We start from the raw sequence: 25,526 nt of genomic DNA on the forward strand, positions 1-25,526 counted from the left end.
AAACATTTAAAAACACGACTTATTTTATATAGCAGCGTTTTCTAAGAAAGTGAGACTGAACTGCAACTTGCTTCTGTCTGAATCTTTTATTAATTTGAATAAAAATTAGTTTTACAGGAGAATAAAACCTCATGTTATTGGTGATGCAATTCCCCCTTTTTTTTCTAGAACCAGTACATCAAAATTTCAATTTTCTAATAATTCAAATAATCTCACTATGCACCATCCATTATCCATTAATTACTAAATTCCACTATCATTCCTGTCAAACTCAGTATTAATTCAAAAGTGTTAGCCATCAAGCCAAACTAACAAATACTGAAACAAAGGATAATATTTTTTATTTTCATTTTAGTTTTCCAAGTTCACAAAATTGTTTCACTTTTGAAGGCATATCTGTGCAACAATGAGGTCTTGTGGTCCTGAAGGATCTGATCCAGCGTTTAAATGTGCCAGCTGCACTTCTGTCAGTCTGCTTATGGCCACTGAGTGGCTCCACTGGACACTGTGCTTCCCTCAGAGTTGATGCTGAGGGAGGCGAGCACACAGCTCGTTTATTTTTCCCTCCAACACTTTCCTGATACCATCTTGTCAAAGCTACAAGCTGCAGCTGCTCTCGAGTTCAGCAGGAAAGTAATTCAAATGTAGCAATAAGTCAACTAAGTCATACAGTAAAACAATGACGTCAGTGCCTAAAGTGATCAAAAGAAGTAACGCTACATATTACTTATACAATGATAACGAACCAAAATAATATAACAGATGTAGACTTACATGAAACTGTTTGAAAAGAGGCGCCACATGCAATGAGAGTGTCATTCTTTCTGTCTCACGGGTATGAGATTGCCAGACCTGTGCACTTCACAGTGTCGAGCGTGGACACAGCAGCGGATATCCCGGATCCAAGGACAGGAAGACTGGTCTTCCTCTACCAGCCCTCTCATACACTCACATGCACATGCAAACAACACACACTGTGGCACTGCTAATGGCAAAAACACTGGTTGACCCCCGTCACCTTCTCTGTTCCCCATCCCCTCTTTCTTTTTTTAACCCACAGATTAAACGCCAAGAGTTCTTTGATCAGTCGTCTCTTTGTACCAGCCATTAAAATACTCTCATTCTCTTTGGGGAATTTATAGATCTGCCCCTTGTTAAAAAAAATAAATAAACAAAGACGTCTACAGTGAGCTTTGTTAAAAAGATAATAAAATTAGACTTCACATCAAAATACTAATTTCACCCTTTGATCTGAGCCCCTCTGGCTTCTTATCAGTCCCATGATAGCCTCTTTCCCCACCTCTAAATTAGCAAGTGTTCCCCCGCTTCCTCATTTCGTTATGTTTTCTGAAAGAGCAGATCTGTTTTTCATCACAGGGTCAAAGGCCAAACCCCTGTCACTCCCGCACTGGGAAGAAACCTTATGTAAGTCTGTCTGTGCCTTTAACATCTTATTTCAGGCTATATTGCCAAGTGGTTGAATTGAGCTGTCAGTGAAAATGTAAATACAGCAAGTCTGCATCAAGTCTTATGTCAGACTCTCAGTTTGACTTCTAACAGAATGGGTTTATATATTTTTTTTCTTTTGGTATGAAAATTGATATGAAATGAGCTGTGTTGGATTTTGAACCTTATCGGGACTTGACAGTGAAGAAAAAGCTCAGTGAAGGTGTAATGTGTTGCAGACCGGGCTACATATAACTCCTCTAATCCATCCAAATAAACACTCTTCCTCCCTCCCCCTTCCTCTCAGGGGTTATCATATATAAACCCCTCCACTGCACCTCTGCCCAACAAACCTAACATCAGCCTTTAGCACAGCATTCGAGGCAACACAGGATACAGGCTCACTGGCTCAGATCTCAAAACTGGAGTCAGAGTGAAAATCTTAAAAAGGGAAGGAAGAGCATGTCAGGGAAGGAAGCGCTGAAGCCAGTAGGAAAGCACAATTTGCCACCAGCCTGTAGAGCTTTTTTCTGCCCGCGTCTGTGACATCTCTAAAGACCAAACTGCTGACAGATTCCTGATTCGTCTTCTTCTTCTTATTATTATTAGCTTGTATAATTAGCCCTGAGCACTGAAGAAGACTTAGCCGAGAGGTAGAAACTCCACCTCTACTTGGATATACGTTCAAAATCTGGATTTTTAGTCGGAGAAGACGCACATCAGGAGGAAATTCTTGAAATTCTCTTCATCTGCTGCTGCCACTACTGAGCTGCACCGGGGAAGGTCATCAGGTTTATAACGCAAGTAAGTATGACAGGATCCATCCTTTACTTTTGCTTTCCTTTCTTTTTTCTTTTTTTCAAAAATAAAAACATGCTGGAACAGAACAGCTCATTTTATTTGAATGTGTACACACTAAATCAGTGCCATTCAGTAGGGTTCATTTTGATCTGGAAGCAAACAGCCTATTTTCTCCGATGTCTCCAAAAGGCCATCCCAGATCGAAGGAAAGATTTACCTGTTAAAAGTGTTGTGTAAGCCTTTGATATGTTTTTTTAATACTCAAAAAGCCCTTTTAATCTATGTGATAGTTGTTACTCAAGTTGTACTCTTTGACTTCCATATAATGCACAATAATCTAGTTTTAGAAGAGATCTTTTTTTAATGATCTTAACACCTAACTGGACAGTCGATTGGAGGGTGAGGTTGAAATGCCAAAGTTACAGATTTCACACTAGTGAATACCAGCAGCTGTCAGTGCAGCACAGATCAGAGGGAAGTAGTGTTAGTGCTCCTCTTTATCGCATGGAAACACTTGAATGAATTGAAATGTAGGAATTAAAAGCTCATGCCCAGCATTTCATGAATAAAATTGTTCTGACACTTCGGTGAGTAGTGGAATTTTTTCAAACTTTTCCAGATGCTCCTGGCTCATTGTTTTGGGAGGGGGTCGGAGGTGGAGTCAGGGAAGTTAATTTCCTTGCACTTACAACTGTGCGGTTATCTCATGGTGACTTTCCATATCTTTTGCCACAATATTTCAGGGGCCTATTACATAAAATGGTTTAACATTCTGTAACTTTCCATCTTTGTAGCGGTCAGACTGAATCAGAATCAGAGCATGCAGGGAGAGGGAAGGTTTTTAACAGACAATCAAAGACAAGTAGAGACCCAAGATGAGATCGATAAAGCCGGGATTAAAACAAAGTCATGCTGATCCAGGTTGTTTTGTGGATTGTCTAGCTGCATGAATGACTCGTGTGTGTGGTTTTTTTATGCAGAACAGACCACAAAGAAGATGAGCCTCTCACGGACCGGGACGCTGGAGAAGACGATGTCTGAGCAAGCCCGCTCCGAAGCACGGTTCTCCTCTAGATCGGGGTCAGGGGTCGTGGTGCCACCTCCTTACTCTCACAGAGGGAGCGAAGCCGCTGACCCCCCTGTGGAGTTGAGGGGCTCTCTGGACTGCTGGGCGTGCTCCGTGCTGGTCACTGCACAGAATATGATCATCGCTCTGATCAATTTCAGTCTGGCCAGCATCTTGTTCGGCATCATCCTCACCCCTGCGCTGACCATGATTGTATTCGGCTTTCTCTGCCACTCCACAGTAAATATATATATATATATATTTATATAATTATCTTGGATTTAGTGAAAGAAAATGCTGTTTTAAAAGATCAAAAGAAAGGGGTTAAAACTAGATTCTGCTGGTAATCACAGTTTATTAAACCAACCAATGGAGTTGCACCTCTTGATGTCGATTTTTAATCAAACTCTTATGTTGGAATGCCAAAGAAAAGAAAGGAATTCCTTTCTTTCCGGAGATTTGACGCTGTTTTCTCAGCTGTTTCTGGAGCCTCCCAGAGCTCATTTACTAAGCTGCTCTATGTCACTGTGAGACTTAGGCCCTCACAAACACAATGCATGCTGACCGTGTTGTACATCACTAGTGTGAGCACCTTAAATACACAAACACTTCTTAGAGTTAGTGCTGATGATGGTTTGGTGTGAATGGCCTCTGTGACCCTTCATCCCTTCTCCTTCAGGTGCAGCCCCATGGAACATCGCTGTACTGTTCAGACCTGCTGGACGACACAGCCTGCGTAGCCCTGCTGGTGGTGGGCTTTCTGCTTCTCACCCCTCTGCTGGTCTTGGCGCTGGCAGCTTACTGCCGTCTGGCCCGACACCTCCAGCTGGGCCTGTGCTTCATCCCCTACAGCCGGGCTGTGTACAAGAACCTGCCCAACCAACGCAATCAGAAGCAAGGTCCGGGGAGCTGCTTTAGTCAACAGGATGCAATGGAGAGACAGGGGAAGGGTAGCATCTGGGTGTAGATGAGAGGAGTGGAGAGGAGGATTGTATATGGTTATATTATCAAGTTTCCTGCTTTATAACGAAATCTACTTTTATATGTCCTTTTTCTGTAGCCACTGTAAAAATCCATCACATTTAATCATTCATATTCATTGTTTAAGAGTCTTTTTGAATTATTTTCAATGTATTTAATTTCTTTTCTTTTATACAGTAAAGTTTTTTTTTAAAAAAATAAAGTGTCACTCAGCTTTTTTTTTTTTTTACACAGAAAAAACCTGCCCCTGATAGCTCAGTTAATTCAGTGACATATACTTTTGGCCAGATGCAGGAAAAACTCATGACACGAGATGCATAAAATATAGTATGGGCCAGATGTGGCTCAAAGGGTATGACCTGAGACTGACTTAGGATACGGCAAGTGTCTGGGGTCATAAGGTAGACCCGTGGCTTAGTTGAGGCAGCTAGACTGCATCTCAGCCTCATTAGTCAAAGCCAAAGGTAGCCCAAAGAAAATTACAAATGTGGGTCAAATGCTGAACATGGTGAAGGAGGACATGCAGAGTGTTGGTGTGGCAGAAGAGGATGCTAGGGATGAAACTGAAGATAACATTGAAGAATGAGGAGAAGACTGGGTAGTAGATCTAATGGACAAACTGCCATCAACAACCCACATAACAAGCTGCTGGAAAGCAAAGAGGGTATATGGAGATGTCAGCTTTTTCACAGGTGATTGTCTGTTTCACTGGACTTCTCACTTGGACATAAAAAGCCACATCCCTGCTGTGTCACTGGTGGTAGGAGTACTCTGTTATTTTTCTTTCTGTTATTTCTACAACTTGTGATGCTCTGGTATAGCCGTGTGAAACACATTTATACTAATAAACTTCAGTAATAATTTAAAAAGCAAGGTTTCGAATTATAATTCCGTACTAAAAGTACAGAACATTTTTTGGTTGCACTCTAGTTATATGAGGTCAGAACAGGAATTTGTAGAAACCTTTTTGAAAAACTTGACATCTTGATTTAGACTCTTTGACCAAAGACTTTAGACTTTATCACCTCTTGAGATTTTTAATAGGAACCACGGGTCTTAAATATATGGTCAGTCTGCCAGACCCTGGCCCTAAAAGTATTCAGTGGTTCAAATGGTTTTGCAAGCTACAAAAACGGCAGAGAAAAAAATGAGCAAATCCATTTCCTTTGTTAATAAAATTGAGGAATTTCTTGATATATCTTTCGAAAATCGACTCTATCATTCCTGGCTTCAGAATCTTCCAATAAAAAAATTAAAAGTTTCTTCCCTGTAAAACATTGTTTTATGCAGAGAGATCCAGAGAGGTCTGGATCTCCTGAAGGTAAACTGGTCTCTGTGTTTATGAATGACAATACATTTTCTTCATCTAGAGCCATGATTATCCGATTCATAATGTGCAGGTTGCTCTTACTCTTTAAATCCACGAGGTGGAGTCAGAGACATCATTCTAATATTAAGAGTCACAGTTGATATATACACACACACACACACAAAGTAGCCAGTCAGATCAAATGAAAGAGATATAAAACCTTTATTCAGTTATAAATTACAAACATAAGGTTTGGCAGAGTTTTGAATAAGACATTACAATTGCCTTCCTTTTAATTATTTTGCGGTACAACACTGAAGTTATGTATTCCTGTAATATAGTGCTTTGAAAGAGCTGCATTTCACATTAAAATGTCTGGATTTGTGTTTCCCTGTTCTGGTCTGGACGGGTATTTGAGGTTAACAGGGTTGTTGGCTGATATTCATTAACAATTTGTGGTGTGGGGCTTTGTAGAGAGCTGTGAATGCACCGGGTTCCAGGGTACCTTGTCCTTGTTCATTCACCTGACCCATGATGATGTAGTTGACACCTGTGAGAATGAAAAAAAACAAACAAACCCAAAAACCCCACAAACATTAAGATTCAATGAGGTTATGTTTGTTGAGTTAAAGACGATGCTGTTGATCTCCAGCACCTGGATAATACGAATTAAAAAATAAGCAACAACCCACCTTTGCGGAACAGCGGGCACTTCTTGCACTGCGACATCAGCTTAACTGACATGGTCTCTCCAACTTGTGTTATGGTTAGCCGGCCTGCTTTGTAGGTCTTGATGAGGGACACAGTAATCTGAATAGCACCTCGGGGCCTCGGGGCCACAGAGGTCACCTTCCCGGTTAATACTGGAAAAAAGGTGGGGTCAGTCAGAACGCAACATCTGATTGATAATGCATGTGTGTGTGTATATGTCAACAGCAGGAAACTTACCAAATTCACTGGCACAGAAACTAGTCTTGATTGTTCCATTTCTTTTACAGGCTTTGGCACAGAGTGGATTTTGAAGCACTAATAAGAAAATAGTGAAAAAGAAATAATGTGTTTTTAGTGATACTAGTTGTTAACTTTTTTATTTTTATTTCGTACATTTACCTACCAGGCCTCTTTCCAATTGGCTTTGCATTACGGTCTCTAGTGGGCTTGACTGGTTTGGGGCTCGGAGTGGACCTAGGGACAGGAGCTGGCACATATTTGGTGGTTGTTTCTATGGGGGTAGAAGGACGTGCAGGTTTGACAGAAGGTGCTGGAGGACTGTATCTTGTAGTCTGTCCTGAGTTGACTGTTGGTATCTGAGAACCACGTGGCATGCTGGTAAAGTGGGCGAGGAACCCATCAGACGTCACACTGAGGTCTGACACAAACTGGACCAGTAGCACATTTCCGCTGGTAACAATAGGTCTAGGAACGAGACAGGAAAAAGGATGAGGTGTAAAATTAGAAATGGCTATTTTAAAACGACTTTAAAGGCTTCAGAAATTTCTATCACTCACTCTGGGACCTGATCGCCACAGTATTTTCCAATCAGACGTGAGTCATCCCTCTCGCCGCCATTAAAGAATGCCACATAGTCAAAGCGACAATAAGCGTCATCCTCCACGGCAAACTTATCAAAATTCACGTGGATCACCTGGTATCCAAAGAGACACAAGTATAAAGATTCAATTAATCAAAGGAAGGAACTCTGGACTATACAGTGGCTGCACACTGCGAGTCAGCTTGCCACCGACCATATTGGGCTCCACAGTGATGAGCCAGGAGCAGCTTGTTCCAGGTTCGTATTTTTTGTCGGGCCAGTTGGGTGTCTTGATCTCTCCCTGGGCTTTTGTTATCCTCCCCCCACAGAACTGTTCGTCTGAAACAAGCCGTAAACACTCCATTAGGATGCTAAATGAAGAGACTTGTAAATTTTTCTTAAAGCTGTCTGCACCATTAATATCAAATAAGACATTTCACATTTATAACAAAGATATACATTTCAACATTTTGAGCTGATATTAATAATCTAGCCTGTTGGCTGGAACACTTTTTAAAATACATTGTGCAAGCTCAGGGGTGTAGCATCATACTTTGACCTCTATGCCGGCCCCCCTTTCGCTATTATTACACAATTTCTGATGAGCCCCCAGGGTACTGCTGGAGGTCGCTGGAGCAGCATGACTCAGGGTCACATTTGAAGCATATTATTGAAGCTTAATTATAAGCCCTTCCAAACAAAAAAGAAAAGTCTGAAGACTAATCTCAGGCTTGATACTCAACATCTATCTGCTGAATCCAGACTGTCGATGGTTCTGCCTCCTGTTACTTTTAATGATATGTTTCAGATCATTTGCCAGAGGTTACTTTAATTACCAGTAATAATTTGCTAATGACGGTTTTAATGCAAAGAAATTCACTACTTATTATTCTGCTCCCTTAGAACAGTACTGTGAAAGCTGGGTGAGGTGGGAAACTTCCTGTTTTCTTTAACACTGTTAAACACTTCATTCCTAAACTATGAAAGCTGCACTTGCCAATCGTTTTAAAGAATGTAGTAATTTTTAATAGCTTAAATCCAAAACAGGCTTAAACTGGGATTTATAAAGATTTTAGGAGTCATAAATGTTGTTAAAATAATGTGCATTGAGAACCTCTGCAGTGCTTTCAAATGTTTTATTATTATTGTTATTATTATTATTACTGTGGTTTTAGGTTTGCCACCACTTAAAGCTGAGGAGGCAAGAGGCCAAGAAGAAGAGGAGATTAACTATTTAATTAAGCTTAACTTTGATTGAAGGCAAAATTACCTCATTAGAAATTGTGGTCATGGATACGAAGCCCAAAAATATATGCTACATTCAGGCACTGGTTTATAATGAATGGTTGGGATTCTTTGGGAATGCATACATGGCATTATAATGAAAAACAAAAAAACAAAACAGCTTCATCATGTGACCACATACCAGATGCATAGGGTTTGACTGCACTGAAATAGGCCAGAAATCCTCGACTCTGCGTCTCGTCATCAGTCACCATCTCCAGCATCATCATGTTTGTGGTTGAAATGAGCGCTCCGGGTCGGAAAGTTCCACAAAAGCGACCCAGTTTTTGCACCAAGTTGGAATGTCCATTGTAAACATCCAGATAGTCGTAGCGGCATTGCGAGTCAGCCTCGAGGTCAAGAATGCGAAAGTAGAGCGTTATCACGTTTCCCTCTGGGACCTGGAAAGCATCGAGATCACATGAGTCAGACACAGAAAGCTTGGAAAAGCTGGAGAACTCAGGCTTGGGGAAGGGAGAGTGACTCACGGTGATGCGCCAGGCACATTTGCTGTTTGGTTTGTAGAAGCTTGGGAACCCTTCACTTCCGACAAAGCCTGATTCAGCAACCATGTCTCCTCCGCAGTAGAACACAGGCCTGTGGTAAAGGAGACAGTGAGAAATGGGAATCTCAAGCAGAGTCCTAAAGAGGCTAACATCCTCTAGCTGGCTGTCTAAATGAACTCTTGGCTGTTGTGGTTGTTGTTGTGGGAATTTACTGGAAGAAATTAGTGTAAGAAGATGGAAATTTTCATTAGATGATGATTTAATCGTAGGGTGCAGATGTTGCTACATGTATTTTTGCAATGTTTTTTCTTAATTAAAGTCTGCTGCTTAATTGACACTAAAACAGGGAAAGAATGAAAAAAACAACAATAATCACACTTCAATCAAGTTGGAGTCAGCACTTGAGCTCTGTAACAGGATCATAATTAAGTTAAGATGACTTCTTTTGACAGACCCTTGTTTACTCTATATCAGTCATTTATAAAGCCTATAAATCGATTTATAGTCTTAGCTTGGCTGTACCTCAGGAAATAGAGCCAGAGACTGTATATAAAATATGGCTGTGGCTTTCTGCTCTTAAGACAGAAGCCAGCGCAGAAGTACTTTGCATTCTTTTTAGTCCAGCAAGAGGAAAATCTTGTGATTGCAAAAAGACTTCTGATTAAATGGTTATACCTGTGGGTTTACATAGCGATTTTCTTTTGTCAATTATCGTCCCCATAGGAATCTGAACTTTTGATTGATTGAAGTCATTAGCTTTTTGCTAATGTTGAAGCTTCACAGCTGGACTTCCATTACCAATAGGAGACGCCAAGGTCCACTAATCTAAAGGTTGGTGGTTTCATTCGCAGATCTTATAGTCACATGTTGAATAGCATTTTGGTAAGATAAATTGCTCCCAAATTACCTGTCATTATTTGTGTGTTTTAAATAGAATTGTACCTATAGTCTGCTTTTCTATTCAATTTGAGCACTCAAAGGGCTTTCTTATACAAGCCTCATCCAGCCAGTCACACAACTGCCTTTTTCTTAGTCCATTTATACAGTAAAAGATTTTCAAACTTAACAGAGTTTGAACTAACCGGCCATGGTTAGTTTTGAGTTTGGGCTAGCATAACTAATGTAAACTGGTTATCATGTTTGTGTCTTTTGATCCCCAATGTGTTCCTTGGACAAAACAACACTTTACATGAACAAGAAAGAGGTGGGTGTTTCCTTCTTCTTGCTAGTTAACATTATCTGTTATCTTTGGTGTTGGAAACTATAATTAAAACTAAAATTAGATTGAAACATAACGTTGTTGTTTTCACAGACTAGAACTCAGACCGCAGAACCCCAGCAAAGTCAGACAGCTGCTGATTACAATCTAAATGCACAGAATCAGAGCCAAGTTTCTCTGATTCAACCCCACAGGCAGAGCTGAAAGCATTAACATCTGTGGCACCTCAGCCTTTGCAGACTCAGTGCGCCACACATTATGAGCCCAAAACCAACAGGACAGCTCTGTGCCCAATTAAACAGTCAGCTGGAAAGAATGTACAGAAGCAGGACTGAATTAAAATGTCATAGTAAAGATCATTTCAAAGCGGCGGAGCCTTTTTATCCCAGTTGATATTTGTTAAAACAAACAAAAGTATCTTCACCTCACATATCTGCATATGAGGATCGGGGTGAATTTCAAGAAGAACCTTTCTTCTGCAGGTTATTTTCAATTCAATCCAATTCAATTTTATTTATATAGCGCCAAATCACAACAAAAGTCGCCTCAAGGCGCTTCATAAATCACAAATGGTTTAAAATGCAACCTCACCTGGTGAAATTTGTCTGTTGGGCCTTTGTCCATCCCAAACTCAGAGACAAGACCAAGGAGAGACCCCAGATATGGCTCATTGGCTTCATGATGCTGCGTACAAAAAGCAAACCAGACCTTTTGCAGAAAAGGAAGATGGTAACAGGAGGCAAGAGGTGAAAGACAGAGGAGGAGGAAGTGGAGGAGACGGAGGAGGAGGCTCGGAATGGGCGGAGAGAATGAATGAGTAGGGGGGCAAGAATGGACGAAGAGATGGACAATAAGGATGAAAGGGCTAAAGTTGCAAAAAATAACCATGAGGGGGGGATGACGTGAGTGGGGAGGGACGGAGGAGAAGGCTTTAATTTGAGCCAGATGTTTCTTCCAGAGTAAGTCTGGTCTCAGTCTCAGTGAGCATCTAGGAAGGAGGAGCAAAGGGCTCCAGTATCAGAAGTCTGGAAAGTTTTGTTTCTGGATGTTTCTGGACCTTTAAATGCTTAAAAGTTCAGGAAAAATGAACTCCAGCTTGTGTCTGACTCCTGATTTCAGAGGGGGCACAGGTAGAGGCAAAGCCATAGGCTGTATGGGCTGTACGTGCACAGGAAGGCCCGTAAATCTTTACATTCCACAGCATGATATGAGACCTTTAATTTGCAAAACAGAATGTTTTTCTTAAAAAAAAAAGCCTTAGTTGAATCAAAAATACATGTGGGAGTCAAAATAAGCTCTAATAGGAATGATAATAAACCTTATTTCCCCAAGCCCCAGGAGCTCCTTTGGCTCCATTGACTCAAGGACTGTTTATTTGCCACCAAGGCAAGAAAAACACTTGAGAGAAGGGAGTATCCTTTCTCTGTTGGGATTCAGTAATGAGCCAACTCTTTCGCCTGCGTTAGTGAGGCCTGTGGAGGGTACGCTGATGTAAAAATGATAACACTTTATGGACTACAAAGGTAGACATCTTGATCAAACTGTGAGGGAAAAGGTCCAGACAGTCTGTAAAATCTCAAAGATGTTTCCACAAAGAAGGTTTTTTTCTTTTCTTTCTTTTTTTATGTTCAGTAAGATTTTATAGTTCAGATCTCATTGTGGCTTTCCAGATTGCTTGAAAGAGGTTTTGTACCACATGCTTTCCAAACTTTTGACAGATTTGGTGCTTGTCTGTTTTGCAGTTAGAGAAATGAGCATTCCCCAGTCGTGCTGTGTTGTGTTTGTGTTTAACCCCAAAGACGTTGATAAGAGTCAGCGGGGGAAGGAATGCAAAGGCGCACAGGAGTCTGCTGGTGGTGGTGGTGGTGGGGTGTGTGTGTGGGGGGTGGGGGGGGAGTGTACGGCGTCTGCACAACCATGCAGCCGCTGTCAATATGTGTGGGAGTAACAGTGACCTTTAAGCCGTAATCCGAGGCAAGAGTGTAGGTTTCTGCTGCAACTCCTGAAAGAGTCCTCCAAGCTGGCCCCACATTCCTGCTGGGGAGTCAAGAGGGAACAGCAGCGGGGGAGGAGATGACTTGTAGTGAACGGACGGCTGAGGCAAAAGAGGAGGGGTGCGCTGACTGAGAAAAATGGAAAACAAACTTAAAACAGTTTGACAGCGAGACAGTCCCAGAAAAGTGAAAAGTTGTTTTTGGTACGCACCCTGGAGTTAGGTCACGTCCATGCCTCCCTGAGCCAGCACATTACTGTTATTACATCCACACATTTCCTTTTGCAAGCTGTTAATCTCTCTCCCTCACTTTTTAAACTCTGAAACACAATTTAACATGACACTGTGCTTCAGAGGTGAGGAAAAAAACCAAAACCAGAATGCGTGCAGTTGTGTGAATCCATCTGTAAAGGGGATGGATCCAAACTGATGATTTTAAAGCAACTGTAGAGCCATCTGTTCTGTTTAAATATGGTTCCTCACAAATTCACTCCGCACATTTTTTTTAAAGAAGAAAAAAAACATTCCTCAAATCATGTGGTGCGTTGCAGTAAGGACCAACTCTCATAGGATCTCAGTGATAACTAGATGGAAGCACATGCAGAGGTGACTTGGAATGACTGTGTCCTGCTTTGTCTGAGTTTGTCACTTTTCAGGAGGGAAGTCGTTGAGCCATAATAGCCTTTTTCCTGGATGCACTTCATTGTGCGTTTTATGGGGAAAATAAGATATTCCAGTGAATGAGCCAAAAAGCTCACAGCAATAACAGGATGTCTCACTGAAGTCAGATCTAACGGCAACTCAAATGTCACACCTAATACTTGACTTCCCTCACATTTTATGGTAGCTGCTCAGGAGACATCTTTATTTGCCAGTAAGTCCGAGTCATGGTAATGACAGTATTCTGCTAGAAAAAGTTAATTCCTTTTCACATGCATGCTTTTTCCCTCATGCTGCAGTGGCAGACATGTGGTTTTCAGAAATAAAAAGCACAAGTTAGACAGATTAGAAAATAGCCAACTATATCCATCTGTAGAAATGAGTTCAAACAATAAACACCATCAAAACAAAAACAAGACGCTTGCAGGAGGAAACATCTGAAAAGAAAACTCTAAGTGTGCAAATAGAGCAGTGGTTACCCTCACAGATTTTGATGTAGCTGGTTGCATGCAGAGGTGATATAAACGAAGTGTTGCAAGCCAGCATCTATGCTTTTGCATGCTGGCAAGTAGTTTAGTGTGAGTAAAGTAGAGGACAGGGCGACACCCAGCGGTGAAAATGTGAAGCTACATCTTGGGCGCAGTGTTATTTCTTATCACCGCCCTCACAAATAGATGGTGAAGTCGTGTAACAACAATGGTCTATCCCCCCTCTTTCTGTTTCATCATCTTCGGAGTGATAGCAGCTCATTTTCTGTTTCTTCGTCCAAGTTGTTCCATTTGAAGCGTGTGCAGTCGTTCGTTTAGCCACTCTATCAGAAAGCCTGTTTTGCGCTGACGAAGCAATTCGAAAGAGTCAGCTCGAGAGCGCCATGATAATAATGTGCAAAATGAAGCTTTGCTTTTCTGTGCTTAATTTAGAGCTAGCGCTTGCTGGAGAGCTTTTTTCTTCTTCTTTTATTACATATGTGGGCTAGGAAATTCATATTTAGTGAAACGATAGCAAGAAATATGACCGCTTTAGCTACTCTTCAAAATAAAAGCCACCGGAAACGACGATGATAACGTTTTGTTTTTTTGATTGAGCATTTATTAGAATTAAGTAGATAATTCGAGAATAAAGTTAAAATACTGCTTGATCTTGGAATAAAATTGTCGACAATAAGATAAAATTGTTAATTTTCGATACTTACTTGGTTAACAGATGCTAAAAGAGAAATTATCTATCTGTTACCTGAAACAAAAAGTAGTGCATTCTCACAAATTGTGGCTTTACTCTTAAAATTTCTATTTATGTTCTCAAAATTTCAACTTTAATTATTGTATTTTTAAAAATATGATCCTAATACTCCTTCATAGGTTTCCCTGGTTCCAAAACCCTAATTAGATATTGGCAGGTTGTTAGAAATTTTTAGAGAGCAATTCTGTGACGTATATGAGTGTCTCAGCCACACCTGACAGTTTGTATTTTTGCCCTCTGGTTTCAAGAGACTTACTTTTCTAATACAGAATTTAGTGTGCGTGATTACAATGGAGGCGTAAGTTTTGTGCCTACTTTATTAGTCTAACTACAGTGAATGAGCTACATTATGGTTTAGCTCATTTATATGCTCATGCAACTGGTTGTGCATGCTGTTTAGTTTTCAGTGATGCGAGAGTCTTAATGTGAGTTTAAGGAGTTAAAAAGAGACTATAAACAAGACTGAATGGATGCAGAGATGCACATTTTTCTGACTTCAGGTCTCAACATAGTCTTTTTTGGCACTCTTGCATATAATAAGGATCAATTGAGGATATCATTTGCATTGGTAATAACTGTATGCTTATTCACACAGGTCCCAGATTTGCAGTCACATTTGCATTTCCCCATTGTTGCACACGGACAAAGAGCAGGAAGCACAAATGAAAGCACAAGCTGTCATAGACACAGTTTTTCCAATATACATATATTTCATGATGTTCATCAATATAATAAGACATTGATAGATTTACACTACAATTATTTTATGTACTTTAGTTTCTCATTCAGTCTCCTCTCCTTTGCGTTGAGTCAACCTTGTTAAGTTTCTAATCCCATACCAAATGACAGCACAATAAATTTATCAATAAATAAAAGCAAACAGAAAAAAAAACCATACAGCCCAGCACATTGCCCATGATCTTCCAGTCCTGTCCCTCCTGTAAGGCCAGATGACCAGGGGCAATATGGACCATCATCTCAGAAAGCCCACTCCCAAAAAGACAAAAAAAAGAAAAAGAAAAGTCTTTCCTCAAAAATAAACTGATTTAAACAAAAAAATATCTCGTAGATACAAACGGCAATCTGATGTAAACTGTAGAGTCATTCTAAGCACTCTGGACTATTGGAAGGTAAAAATACTTTCCCCCGCCCTTCTAACTTCCCATTTTCTTTACCTTTACCCATCAGTGCTGACACACAAACAACTCAGTGACATCTGAAGTTATTACTAAACTGATGCAAAATAAAAACACAATATTTGGTTTCAAAAAAAGAACAAAAGAAACATGTTAACATATGTTAAGTAGAATATTGTGAACTGATAGCCATCCAAAGAACATTCAGAGACTCAAAAGGTTCCCTCCTATTGCTGCGTTCACCCCATTTAGGGCTTAATGGCAAACATTTCAATAAGGTTGCGGATTTTGCGTTGGTCTCCTTCTTTTTTGCTCGTTTGCTTTCAAAATTTGAGTTACAAATTCAAGAGCCCTGTAAAAAAGGGGCTCCAAACACTTATTCCCCCTAAATGACCTGAACACAGCGCTGAGATCGCTGAACGGTTCTTGAGGCTGACGTAAGACAATATTCACCAGTGAATCATATTCCCATCCCGCTTGAAAATGAATGAGTCACAACATTTTAAAAAAAAGAAGAAGAAGAAGAAGAAAGTGCCACGGTGTTCAAATTTATGCACACTTCTTTTCGTACAGACAGTAAAGCAACAGAAAAAGAGAGCAATCACTTCGTTTTCACTATTGTGACCAATAGGGTTGAGCTCTCACGGGACAACAGCTGGATTTATGGAGAACACACAAATCCTACCCCAATCAGTAGTGTTATACCACTTCAGTCCACTGTATGGTTAACTCCTGTAAGATGGCTAAAAGGACCACATCTGTAACCCAATGATGATTTGATATTGCCAAAAAAATCCAATTTTACTTTTTCTCATGCAGTTTTTGTCCTTGTACATATTATGGTGAATTTACTAGTGGCTTAAACCTGAGGATATTGACCCCTTATCCCCAAAACACCCCCATATTACAACACCAAACAGATGCAGATTTCACTGTTTTTCTCGGGTTTGTCTAATAGCTGTAGTTTGTATCTTGATTTTTTTTTTGTCCTCTGAAAAATTGGCAGCATTGTGGAGACACACAAAAAAGAAGACTTGTGCTATAATTAGTTATAGGATCATGTGTCTACAAACTAGTTACAGATTAAAGAAGCTCTTCAAACCTGGATACACATAATTAGGGGAAGGCTAATGTAGTTTTGAGATTTGAAGCATGCGGTCCTCAAGTTTTGGTTTAACTTGCATACGTTTAGTAGGATGGCACACTCACAAGCCGTAACTGACACACCACATAAACAGTGTGTACGAGTTCAAAGTTCCTATAGGTAGAGTAAGGGTGTAAGCTATCTGAGACAGACTGGGATAGCTTGGGTAACATCTTCCTATCCGCTTGTTTTTGATGGCAATTGGCAGCATAAGCATGGAATTCTGGTCTTTGGTAATCTTCTGTGGTTTGCTTTTGCTTTGTTTGGGGATAAATATATGTGTATGTGGGGGGTGTGTTAAGGTTGGAACGGGCCAACAGTTCTGGTAACCTCTCTGTTCATCGTACTTCAGTGATCAAGGAAACAACGTGCCTTCACTCTGAGAGTTAAGCGGCCTAATCTGTCAGGATAAACTGGGGATATTCCCAAGACTGAGCTATTCTAACACTCACACATGCACACACACATACACATTAAAGCACTTGTGCACACATACACTCACACGCGCAGACAAGGAATTTCAAAAAGTGAGTTGAGCAAAGAGGGGCAGGTTGGTTTACTCAGGTGGTGGGGAAGATAAAAAGACACAAGGCTGCTAAGGCTTTATACACATTTGCTCTGAAATGCTGTATTTCCTTCAAAACTAAATTTCAGGACTGTGGCATCAGTGGCAGTAAAGCATAAACGGAGCAGTTTCCTGTTGAGCATTTATCAATGCTAGGCCGGTACATCATTTCTCTAAACACGATATAAACTTTAATTCACCACAACCACGAGGGAAAATTCTAAATCATCCCGCAGCTGAGAGCGAAACCTTTTCGGCGGTTTTGAGAAATGAAATGTGTAAAAGGCCTTAGTGTCCCGCAGTGTCTGAAAATTAAAAAAAAAAGAAATCAAGTGCATCTATATTGCCCTGTTCTCCTGCTCCTAGAATAGCCGAAATGGTCACGCTCAGGAGTTAGATGCCGAAATCAAGTTACGTAAAAGTTCAAGACCAAACCAGTGAGGGCACCAAGGAAAGAAAGAACTGCGATAACAACAGAAGCCTCTCCCTTTGATGCTTGGCAGTGTGTAACGCACAGAGCTGAATTACAAAAAACACAGCAGACAGAGGTAAAGAGGAGCTCGCTGCCAGCTAGCAGCAAATGGTACTGATTGCACACTTCCTCTTTACCTGTCTGTTTCACACAAAAATATACTATAATTAAAAAATAGAATCTATATATTTAAAAAAGAAAAAGGCCTTGACTATAGGGAGACACACCGAGACAAACCACTGCTCTAGCAAAATGCTCGTCTTAGGAATGCTACTTTTTGTTGTTTGTTTTTTTAAATTGTGACTTACTTGTCTTGTCGCTAGCTAACCTTTGAAGGTTAGCAAACAGCTCAAGTAAATCTAAAACTGTGAATTTGACTAATTAGCCCCTGTCCCTGTTGCTAAATCTACGAGGCTGAATTGTCTTGTTTTATAATGTGCTCTTCATGTGGAGAGGTTTTTTTTGTTTGTTTGTTTGATTTTTACTGCACCAGGACCTGCTTTGACCAGGCTATGGAAGAGCCAGACAGCGCCATCAAAAACAAGGTAGCTTGTGCATTTGAAGCAGACTCCTCTTCTGCAGTCCCTCCACACCTACTAAAAGTGTGAGGGGGATGGGGGGGGGGAGATTGTGTGACTGGAAATAATTGACACTTACTGAAAAAAAGTGACTGAAGACTAAGACTAAGGCCTTTTAGTGTCCACACTGGGGAAACGTTGCTGTGTGCGAATTCAACAATTTACACAACGGTACCTTCACAGAATACATCTCCAGAATATAAGTGTGAGTGTGTAAGTGTGTTAAGATAATACCTCTAAAAAAATAATCTGGACAGTTTCAAAGTCTAATCCTGCCTATTGAAAATGTACCCTTACAGCTATTTAACTTTTTTCTCCAGTGGTTTGCACGACTGACGTTTTCGACAATAGGTTCATCGCATTTTTTGTTACTTTTTTTTTCAAGATACTTACACTTACATGTGCTACAGTAAGAGCGTTTGCACTAGACTGCAATGAAGGAATGTTTTCGAAATAAGACACTACGTAATATTTAAATAAAAAAAGAAACATCTACAGACATTGGTCCAAATGTACTATGGCAGTTTCGAAATTATCACAAGAAATTGAGGTGTCCAAGCATGCCGAGAGACAGAAGGTGGGGTGGGGGCATAAAAGACGCAACAGATGAAAGTTATTCAAGAGGGAAATTTCAAAAGAGAAATGGAGGTTAATGGGAGGATTACATGGAAAGGGGTCCGGAGGGGTGATGATTATTAGGTCAGTTTCACAATTCATGCATTATTTGTACGCTTGAGGGATTATCAGTGAGCGTTAAATCGCTCAAAAAGCCATAAAAGAAGCTAAGACTTGATTTTTGTTTTTCGCGGCATCAAGTTATCGAAATCCTGAGCCGAACAAGGAGTAACCTGGAGATTTTCTAAGGGCAGTTTTTTCTGCGGATTAGCTCCAATTTCTGTAACTTGATGTCACTTTTTTTAAAAAAAAATGCAAGTTTTAGTTCTCTGGCTTGTTTTGCTGGATGCGAGTAACCCAGACAAGATGAAAATTTGTATCCCAGTTGATTGGAGGCGAACTCCACTGTGCAAAAATACACCAAAAAGAGAGAAGAAGCAAGGGGACGGAAAGATGATGAAAAACATGCAAAAAGTACACACTTCGATTAATAGGCAGTAGTTACCGCTGAAGCATACGTAAAATTAATACAAAAAATAAAAAGTACAAAATGCACACGCACCGCACGCACACACACACACCTACAAAACGGTATATATCAGAATAAAACTCTACAAAGAACTATATATATATCAGTTATGTAACAATTATCGCCAATCGTTGTTTCCTTTTCTGTTGATGCATCGTCACAAGTGTTTGGTTCTCAGTATGGCAGGTTAGAAAAGCCAAGAGTACCCAGAAAGGAGACAGGGCCACACACTCACAGGACAAATATTGACAGGGGTCCAGAGGCGAGGTGGTGGAAGTGGGGGAGCCGTGGGGGCCCTGACGGGTTTAGGGGTGTTATATCAAGGCTAATTGGGGAGATGTAATTATATATAGAGAGAGTAAATTAATCATCTGCGGTTAATTTTGTCATCAATTTGAGGTTTGTTTTTTTTTCTGTAGCAAGGAAGTTAGGATCAGACTGGGGTAGGAGCAATTCTTCTTAGGTGCTGAAGTACACTGTAGAGACATAGAAGAGAGGAGAGGTGAAGGAGGGTAAATCGCTGCACGGGTTAGGAGATTAAAAAGGCAATTACAAAGAAATGTATGTGTATTACAAATGAATAACACCATTGAAATAACTGTTATATCTGTTATAGAAACTATCAGTGTGCTTCTTACCAATAATGACGATGAGGACAATCACACATATCACACCCAGGATAATCATCATCTGTAATCAGCAGATTTCCAGAAAAAAAAACAGAGATTTTTAATAAAAAAAACTCTTTAAAGCACTAAAAATATCAATATCACATACAGCACACGTATAATTTCTACCAGTGACACACAAAATTAGGCTCAAGAGCAAAGTTTATAGCAGAAACTGATGGTTGTAGGTGGCTCCATGTTTGCAGAGGATTTCTGTTTCACTTTGATTTTTATTCTTTTTTTCTTTTTTTTCATTTTGTCTGTAAACAGACAGACATTTGCTATTCAAGTAAGGATGTCTGCATGACCTCACCTTGGCATTCTTCCACCAGTATTTATTCTTCAGTTTTGCAGCACTGGTCTCAAACTGAGAGGCTCCAGCCTGCAGGGCATCGGCCCTGTCGTCCAGTTCTGACAGCTTCTGATCACGCTCCAGAACCTTGTCCACATTTACACGCATGATATCCACCACCTGGGGGTGAAACACGCAGAGCAGTGTGGTATAATCGGCCATCAAGACAACATGACTGCATGTAAGGGTTACTAGATATAGGATATTGTTTATATATTTTTATAGCAAAAACTGTTTGAAGACTTGGAGAAATGATAGAGGAGTCAAACCCACTACTTATTATTAAATGTTCATTTTTTTCAGTTCTTTTTTTAGTATGTGAGGAATGAATGAATGAAATGAAATGCATGAATGCCTGGCTGTGTGTTTGCACTGTACTCACCTCATCCACCTGTGCCTGTGTCTGCTGCAGACGGCGGTTGCTGGTGAGGTTGGGAGGGGGCTGATTCCCTCCCTCGGGTGCAGGGGCTCCGGCGGCTGGGGCAGACCTGATGATAAACAAATGCAAATATTCAATAGTATGTAAAGCATGTTCATCGTGTTAAATTCCCACATTACTCTACAACAGATGGGGAAAAAGCCACAAGTGTTTTTTTGTGATGCGGTGAAAATTAAGTCTACAAAAGAATGAGTCATGCTCCCCGAAATCTTCACAAAAACCTAAAGAGGCCATCAAGTGTGATGTAACAGATGTGGAGGTTTCACAATGTGTCAGTTCTATATGCTAGTATATATCAATCTACTACTGAACTTGTCCTCTTGGGCTAGATGAGCCTGTTCTTTGACATTATGTACAAACGGTGACCACAGTGAGAGAGTGTCATTTCACAGAGTGGGAGTGTCATTTACCGCTAAAAAGTCAACATGTACTGGAGCCCTGTGCTTTTTGACTCAAGGGAGGCATATATGTATATATATATATATATATATATATATATATATAGAGAGAGAGAGAGAGAGAGAGAGAGAGAGAGTTATAGTTATGGTCCACAACATTAAGTCAAAAGGACCCAAATAGTGAAACAGCTTGGGTAAAATGACCCTACATCCCAACCCAGATGTCTCTTCATCATTGCCATTTCTAAACCTCCTGTGCAGAGTTCCACCACATGGCAGTTTCAGAATAGTTTCTCTGCTTCTTTTTGTCTTAGTAAAAAATACTTAAATTTGTCACCGCTGATGCAAATGTCATTTATATCTATTTTAAACTTTAGCCTTTTCTGTGCTGCTACACTACTTGTGATTGAGGTATATCCATAGTTTTTGTAGTATATCAATAGAAATAAAAAAATATCCACTTTGAATCCTCTATGACACGCATCTCATGACTTAGATGGAGAATGAATGGGCATCAGGCACAAATTACAACCACAAATATACTTTTAAATATTTTTTTCAGGAATAGTTTGTGGCTATTTTAAACATAACCTTTAAACATTATACAGCTTGATGTATAATGTATAATGTATAATGTATAACGCGGTCGCTACAACTCCTGAAATGCAAGTGAGAAGGTGTTAAAAATACACAGATGGAGTGTGATCTAATGCTTACCATTTGCTTCTATAAATCCAAACTAAAACAATGACCACAAAGCAAGATCGTGAACAAACACTCTATAATAAAGCTAAGCTTGTAGCATCTTACGAGAAATATACCTTAGCTGTAACTGAGCTACTTCACTAGTGCGAGGGGAAACTCTGTATAAAGGTCACCTCTGCACACTCACAAATGACTAATCCTTTAACAACAACAAATCCTTTCAAATAGTTTACGTGGTGCTGCTGGTGGTCCCTATGAGTCGCCAAGGAAAAATTATAACAGCTAAATGTCATATTAATAATATTATTTGCCTTAAAATACAAACACGTGCAAAATACTGATATTATTTTATTTTATCAGACTAGTATGACTGCTATTCTATAACTGTATATTTACAGGCATGAATGTATAATAAAGTTGCACAGATATATATATAATTACTATGAGCTCCTCCCAACTTTGCAATGAATCCCACCATAAAGGTGTAATGTGTACAGAGGTTCACGCTGTCATCACCTCTAAACTAGCACCAAGAAGAGCTGCTAGTGCTGTGACGACGTTTCTCACCAGCTTTCACATCCTGCGAAAACTGTGTGCTGCTGATTTGATCAACCATTTCTCATCTGTGTGCAACTTCAGAACATAATCTAAAACCTTTAAAGCTTTAAAGTTAAGAAAACAAACTGAAAATAAACTAAATAAAGTGATTTCATGCTCTCTGTATTTAAAAAAAAGATATATTGTTTTCATTTTAATACATTAAAAAAAGGAGACATAGTTATTTTTATAAATGACTCTATCAGCAATCTGTGTGCCAGTATTCCAGTTCAATCGCACTTTCAGATTGTAATCAGTGAAAACAACAAAAACAAAAAAAACAAAATGCAAATGCAACTCTTATTTAAGAAAAGCCCCTAATGTAAGATGCAGTTTGGTCTACAGTCCACTGCTAATGTCAGTTTTCCTATGAAAGCTAAATATATTCAACCTTCTTTCAAGATAGTGCTTTTAAAAATAGTCTTGCCCTGTGGAGAGCTGCTGCAACACTGATGGGACTTATTAAGGTTTTCGGGGGGCCCTGATGAAATGAGGAAGCATTTCAACATTTATGCTTGGTTACCTTAAGCCAGAGTAAGGTTGGCAGATAGACAGACATTTAACTCTGCAATTGATTTATGTTTGTCGCTGTCACGGAAAAGCATGCCGCCTGATCAGCACTGGAGAGCGACATTTCAGCACTGGACAGCGCAACAGCAGTCCACACGAAACTGTCTGATCCCAGCATGTCTGTCCCAGTCTGTTTGATGCTGGGCACTGGATCCTAACCTACACGACATTCATGTGTGACCGTGTACCCACACAGACCAGGAAACACGAAACATCCCTGTCCACCGCGAGCAGGACGGGCCTGTAAAACACCTACAGCCTGCCAACGTCGAGGGCGGGGAGGTTCCTTATTAGGGAGGGTGTATTTTAAGCTCTTAAATGCACAATAACAACCAAGTATGTCGACAAATGTAACTCAAAGCCCAAAGAGAAAACGCTAACAGGCACGACGACACTGGTAAATGACAGGTCGTGTGTCGGAACCAGGCTGCTTCACCCTTAAAACTGCCTGCTATGCGAATGCTGACAGTGAAGGCTGTGGCGGCTACTTTTCCTCAGCCCACCCTTTTGACCGTGCGGTCAAAAACAACAAAAATGGACAATAAAGGTGTGTGAAGAAAGACATTTACATGCTTCATTTACCCACGAAGACCCAACAACAATGAAATGTGGTGAGATATACAGCTGTCCGCCCTCGCACTACAATCGACGACATACAGTAGGAGGCTAGGCTATCCCCACCCCCCGCTGTAGGTTGCAAACATCACGTAAACTAGGCCTAAGCCTAATTCAGAGCTAATAATAACAGTCTTTGACAAGTTTTATGGTGTATTCGTCGAAAATCGTCGAGGGTGTGTTCAACAGGCTATCCAAATAGTCTGGCGCTGGTCAAACAGCTAGTATGGCTCGTTCAGCGTTATGTCCTTGCTGTTTCTAGAATCAGCCAAATCGTCACCTGTGACTGGGCAAGGGAAGAATAATGCACTGGAAATGTTGAACAAGGGGACACAGCTTTAGAGAACACGACGTCTTTTCTCTTCTTAATATTATTATTAATAATAAGAAATAAATAAATGTATTTTAATTAGCCCGTGGGTATAATCACACAGACGGTGTCCTTTTCAAATCAAACCAGTCCAAACTGGAAAAAAAATGCGTACGTGCTGGCTCAAGTCAAATGTAGCTCACGGCAAAAGAAAAAAAACAACAACAACTAATAATTACAACAAGGAAAAAGACAGTCGACAAAAACGTTCACTGTACACACACTGAAAATAAGGCTAATAACGCGTTTAATAACAGTTAAACCCGACCCCACCGTCTGCTCTAAGGTTAGGCCGACGCGTTAGCCTCTTCACTTTTGGGTCATATTATCAGAAGGAGACAGCTGTGAAATGAGATCAAACTGCGATATTTCTCCATGATCAACACAACAGCAGAGATTAATAACCATCTCAGTTTATGACGGCTGAGGAACACTGTCCACACACCACAAATCCCCACAAAGCCTCCCAAACACCAGTCGTGAGGACCAAATTAAATAAATTCGGATTTGACAAAAAAATAAATAAAAAAAATCAGCGAGCTGTACTTACATTTTCCTGGTAGCAGGGAGACAGCTGTGCTCTAATCCGGACTGGAAATGTTAGCGCGTGCTAAGTGGCTGGCAGATGGATGTGGATGTGCCTTCTGCGCTCCTCTCTACCCTCTGGCAGCCTTTGGTTGGTTATTGTGGCGTTTGCCTGCCTATATATCCTAGGAGGAGCACTGAGTTTGAATCTGCCACTGAGAGGTGTCTCCTCGCTATATATTTCTTCCTCTTTTTTTTCTTTTTTTAAAAATTATCTCTATGTCTACAGATTTGCGGCACCTGACAGGCTATTTACTAGAGCCCGGTGCTGTCGGAGACCGTGCTGTAATGAAGGTGTAATAACCCTCCGCCTGGATTAGGTGGACAAAGATGGCTCGGTGACGTCAATCGCGGCGACTTTCATGTTGAAATGGGTGGCCGGAGACTTCAAATACGCCATTTTAGCGCCCACAAAGCATCGTTTTCAACTGTGGGGGCTATTATTGGGGATCTGCTCGTGTTTCATTTAAATACATTGCATTTGCGGTCACATTTGGGGTTCTAGCTCCTCAGAAAGGAGCTTTTTCTCACGGCGGGTCTGTCTGTCAACAAAATGGCGTTCCTCGAAAGGGGGTGTGGCGAGATAAGCAGTAGCCTAGGTTATCATTTATAGTAAATATGAATGTGGCTGTTAAAATTTATTTATATATATATATATATAATATTTCAAACTGGCATAAATCTGCAATGTAATAGCTTTGATACTGTAACTTGTATATGTACAGTTCATGTGTGACAGGCTGGTACAAGCTTGACCTTTGTGGACAGTTCCTACATCCCAAGGATGATTAGTACAAGTTAAGTAAAACGAAAGGTCAAGCAACAAAAAATGGATTTGAAACATTATTTTTCTGCAGCCTTTCTTTTTATTTTATCTGTTTTGTAATGACTTTATAATAATGAAGGTCCTAATTGGTCCTAATTGGACCAACCATCACCATCATGGTGATGGTTGGTCCAATTAGATCTTGATGACTTAGAATTACATTTTGAGGAAGTTTAAAGGTCAGCCTTTAAAAATAGTTATTGTTTGTAGGTCTAGAGAGCTCTTGACAGCTGCCCCAAATGTATTACCTTCAAAGATGTTCCAAGCTGAAGATGATAACGAGGCAGAGTTCAATTAATGTACTATAAACCCTAAGAGAGTGGAAGC

General features: G+C 40.3%; 3 protein-coding genes across 3 annotated transcripts; 1 reads left to right on the plus strand and 2 right to left on the minus strand.

The window, feature by feature from the left end:
• The first annotated feature begins 1,810 nt into the window (after positions 1-1,810).
• tmem88a (transmembrane protein 88 a) lies at positions 1,811-5,163 on the plus strand. The gene is made up of 3 exons (XM_006799473.3): positions 1,811-2,250; positions 3,228-3,553; positions 3,993-5,163. The coding sequence occupies exons 2-3, from the start codon at positions 3,245-3,247 to the stop codon at positions 4,278-4,280; spliced, it is 597 nt and encodes a 198-aa protein (XP_006799536.1). The 5' UTR covers positions 1,811-2,250; positions 3,228-3,244; the 3' UTR covers positions 4,281-5,163.
• A 643-nt stretch (positions 5,164-5,806) lies between these two features.
• Positions 5,807-10,990, minus strand: pcolcea (procollagen C-endopeptidase enhancer a). Its single transcript, XM_035911455.2, has 9 exons — positions 10,735-10,990; positions 8,907-9,015; positions 8,561-8,819; positions 7,349-7,473; positions 7,112-7,248; positions 6,718-7,019; positions 6,552-6,629; positions 6,296-6,466; positions 5,807-6,153 (listed from the first exon to the last, which is right to left on the minus strand). The coding sequence occupies exons 1-9, from the start codon at positions 10,821-10,823 to the stop codon at positions 6,023-6,025; spliced, it is 1,401 nt and encodes a 466-aa protein (XP_035767348.2). The 5' UTR covers positions 10,824-10,990; the 3' UTR covers positions 5,807-6,022.
• A 3,735-nt stretch (positions 10,991-14,725) lies between these two features.
• Positions 14,726-24,697, minus strand: vamp2 (vesicle-associated membrane protein 2). Its single transcript, XM_006799471.3, has 5 exons — positions 24,339-24,697; positions 20,477-20,582; positions 20,056-20,214; positions 19,713-19,764; positions 14,726-19,550 (listed from the first exon to the last, which is right to left on the minus strand). Coding segments are annotated over exons 1-5 (336 nt in total). The 5' UTR covers positions 24,341-24,697; the 3' UTR covers positions 14,726-19,533.
• Positions 24,698-25,526: the final 829 nt, after the last annotated feature.

This window comes from Neolamprologus brichardi, chromosome 10 (genome assembly GCF_056152115.1).
Source record: "Neolamprologus brichardi isolate AB-2024 chromosome 10, ASM5615211v1, whole genome shotgun sequence".
In the NCBI taxonomy this organism is placed as follows: domain Eukaryota; kingdom Metazoa; phylum Chordata; class Actinopteri; order Cichliformes; family Cichlidae; genus Neolamprologus; species Neolamprologus brichardi.